This window comes from Penaeus vannamei, chromosome 19, assembly GCF_042767895.1.
Source record: "Penaeus vannamei isolate JL-2024 chromosome 19, ASM4276789v1, whole genome shotgun sequence".
Lineage (NCBI taxonomy): Eukaryota > Metazoa > Arthropoda > Malacostraca > Decapoda > Penaeidae > Penaeus > Penaeus vannamei.
In genome coordinates, this window is record NC_091567.1 from 32,707,361 (window position 1) to 32,709,860 (window position 2,500).

Genomic DNA, 2,500 nt, shown 5'->3' on the forward strand with positions numbered 1-2,500 from the left:
ATATATATATATACATATATATATACATATATATATACATATATATATATATATATATATATATATATATATATATATATATACATATATATATATATATACATATACATATACATATATACATATATGTACAGATACATAGGTACACATATATACACATACATATACATATATACATACATGTATATATATATATATATACATACATACATACATATATATATACATACATATATATATATATATATATATATATATATATATATATATATATATATATATATATATATATATATATATATATATATACACACATAAGACCCTACGCTCGTGCTTGTCCCTATTCCCATACGCGTATACGTATTTGTATTCCCCAACTATAAGAGCAGCAGCCGACGGCCAGCGACCAACTACGCCTCCAGCTCTAGAGAAAAGCTTCCCCTGACTCAGCCCACAGAGACCCTCGACTCACAAGGCACTGAAAGGTTCAGACGGACAGGGGTGGGGGCGAAGAGGGCGACTCGCGTACCTTGGATGGCATGGGCTGCCGGTGGCTCTGCCGGGGTCTTCGGGGGGCGCTCGACCCCGCGGACGCCGGTCTGCCTGCCCACCGCGGGGGGGTCTAGGCACAGAGAGGGCTGGCTGTTATTGGCTGTCTTTGGGGAGGGGGGGGGGAAGTTGATTCTGGGGTGATGGGGGGTGTAGTTGATGCTTGGGAGAGGGGGGGAGGGGGTCTTCTCCCTGGTCTTATAGGGATGACTTTTGGGCCTACATTTGTTGGTATTTATCTCATCTATTTATTTTTTGTTGACGGAGGTCCCCCTTGAGTTCATCTCTGATCCGTATTGAACAAAGGGGAGCTAAATGCATAAAATCCATGCCACATCTTTTGGTAAACTGAAAATAAGAATGAAAAATCAACTTTGCATTTTTTTTTTCTTTTTTTGTCTTTGGCTAATCCAGAACTTAATTCTTTCGCCCTTCTATGAATACCTCAGAGTACAAAGCTCGGGAACGACATTGACTTTTCCTTCATATATCTACCTTTAAAAACAAAGGGAAAAGGGGGAGGAAAAAAACTTACCCTACACCAAACACGATCAGTCTATATCACTACATAGCCACATCGAGAGAATGAGAAGAAGAAAGGAGGTAGAAGAAAAAAAAAAGTTGAAAAAAATATAGAAATCCACCGACTCTCTACGTAAAGCTTCGACTCGCTTCTGAAACAGTGCTTCGAATCCCTTCTTACCTTCTCGTCCAACGCCTCCAGCTGCTCGAAGAGGTTCCTGTAGAGCACGTTCTTCCTCGCCAAGTCATCCTGGAGGGGCAGGGCCTTCCTGACGGTGGACGGGAAGTGGGGGTACAGCGCCAGCAGGAGACGCTCGCCCACCTTACGCACTTCGTTGTTCTGGTGTTTGAAGGCAGAGTGTCCGAACTCCACCACGTGGCGCGGCGTGAACCCACTGCGGAGGGAAGGAGGGAGAGGAATGTACTTAATTTTATTTTGTTTTATCCAGTTATTCTTTCATGAGAGAGATGTAGGGAGGGAGGGAGAGAGGAAGAGAAGTAGGGGAAAGGGAGGGAGAGAGGAACCCACTGCGGAGGGAGGGAGGGAGAGGAATGTACTTAATTTAATTTAATTTCATCCAGTTATTCTTCCATGAGAGAGATGTAGGGAGGGAGGGAGAGAGGAAGAGAAGTAGGGGAAAGGGAAAGAGAGAGGAACCCACTGCGGAGGAAGGGAGGGAGAGGAATGTACTTAATTTAATTTTATTTTATCCAGTTATTCTTCCTTGAGGGAGACGTAGGGAAGGAGGGAGAGAGGAGGAGAAGAAGACTCCACCACTTGGCGCGGCGTGAACCCACTGCGGAGGGAGGGAGGGAGAGGAATGTACTTAATTTTATTTTATTTTATCCAGTTATTCTTCCATGAGAGAGATGTAGGGAGCGAGGGAGAGAGGAAGAGAAGTAGGGGAAAGGGAGGGAGAGAGGAACCCACTGCGGAGGAAGGGAGGGAGAGGAATGTACTTAATTTACTTTTTTTTGTTCGATTATTCTTCCATGAGGGAGATATAGGGAGGGAAGGAGAGAGGAAGAGAAGAAGACTCCACCACTTGGCGCGGCGTAAACCCACAACGGGGGGAAGGAGGGAGAGGAATGTAACTAATTTACCTTATTTTATTCGATTATTCTTCCGCGAGGGAGATGTAGGGAGAGAGGGAGAGAAGAAGAAATGGAGGGGAGAGGGAGGGAGGGAGAGAGGAAGAGAAGAGATGGAGGGGAGAGAGAGGGAGGGAGAGGAAGAGAAGAGATGGAGGAGAGAGAGTGGGAGGGAAGTAGAGAGGAAGAGATGGGGAGAGGGAGAGAGGGGGAGAAGAAGAATTGGAGGAAAGAGAAAGGGAGAGGAGATGAGAAGAATGGAGGGGAGAGAGAGAAAGAGAGAGAGAGAGAAAATACAAATTGACGGATTTAAGTTTATCATTCCTAACTCATTCCT

General features: G+C 44.5%; 1 protein-coding gene across 6 annotated transcripts in view; it reads right to left on the reverse strand.

Moving 5' to 3' along the window:
- The window catches only part of LOC113819460 (centrosomal protein of 104 kDa), a 228,326-nt gene that overhangs the window by 23,036 nt on the left and 202,790 nt on the right, over nt 1-2,500 (reverse strand). For 5 of the 6 annotated variants that reach the window (XM_070134212.1, XM_070134210.1, XM_070134209.1 and 2 more), the window contains exons 13-14: nt 1,253-1,466; nt 530-622 (exon numbers count right to left, since the gene is read on the reverse strand). In XM_070134212.1, the coding sequence (XP_069990313.1) occupies nt 530-622; nt 1,253-1,466 (307 nt within the window). The remainder of the gene's footprint in view (nt 1-529; nt 623-1,252; nt 1,467-2,500) is intronic. The other variant, XM_070134214.1, reaches the window with a different exon arrangement.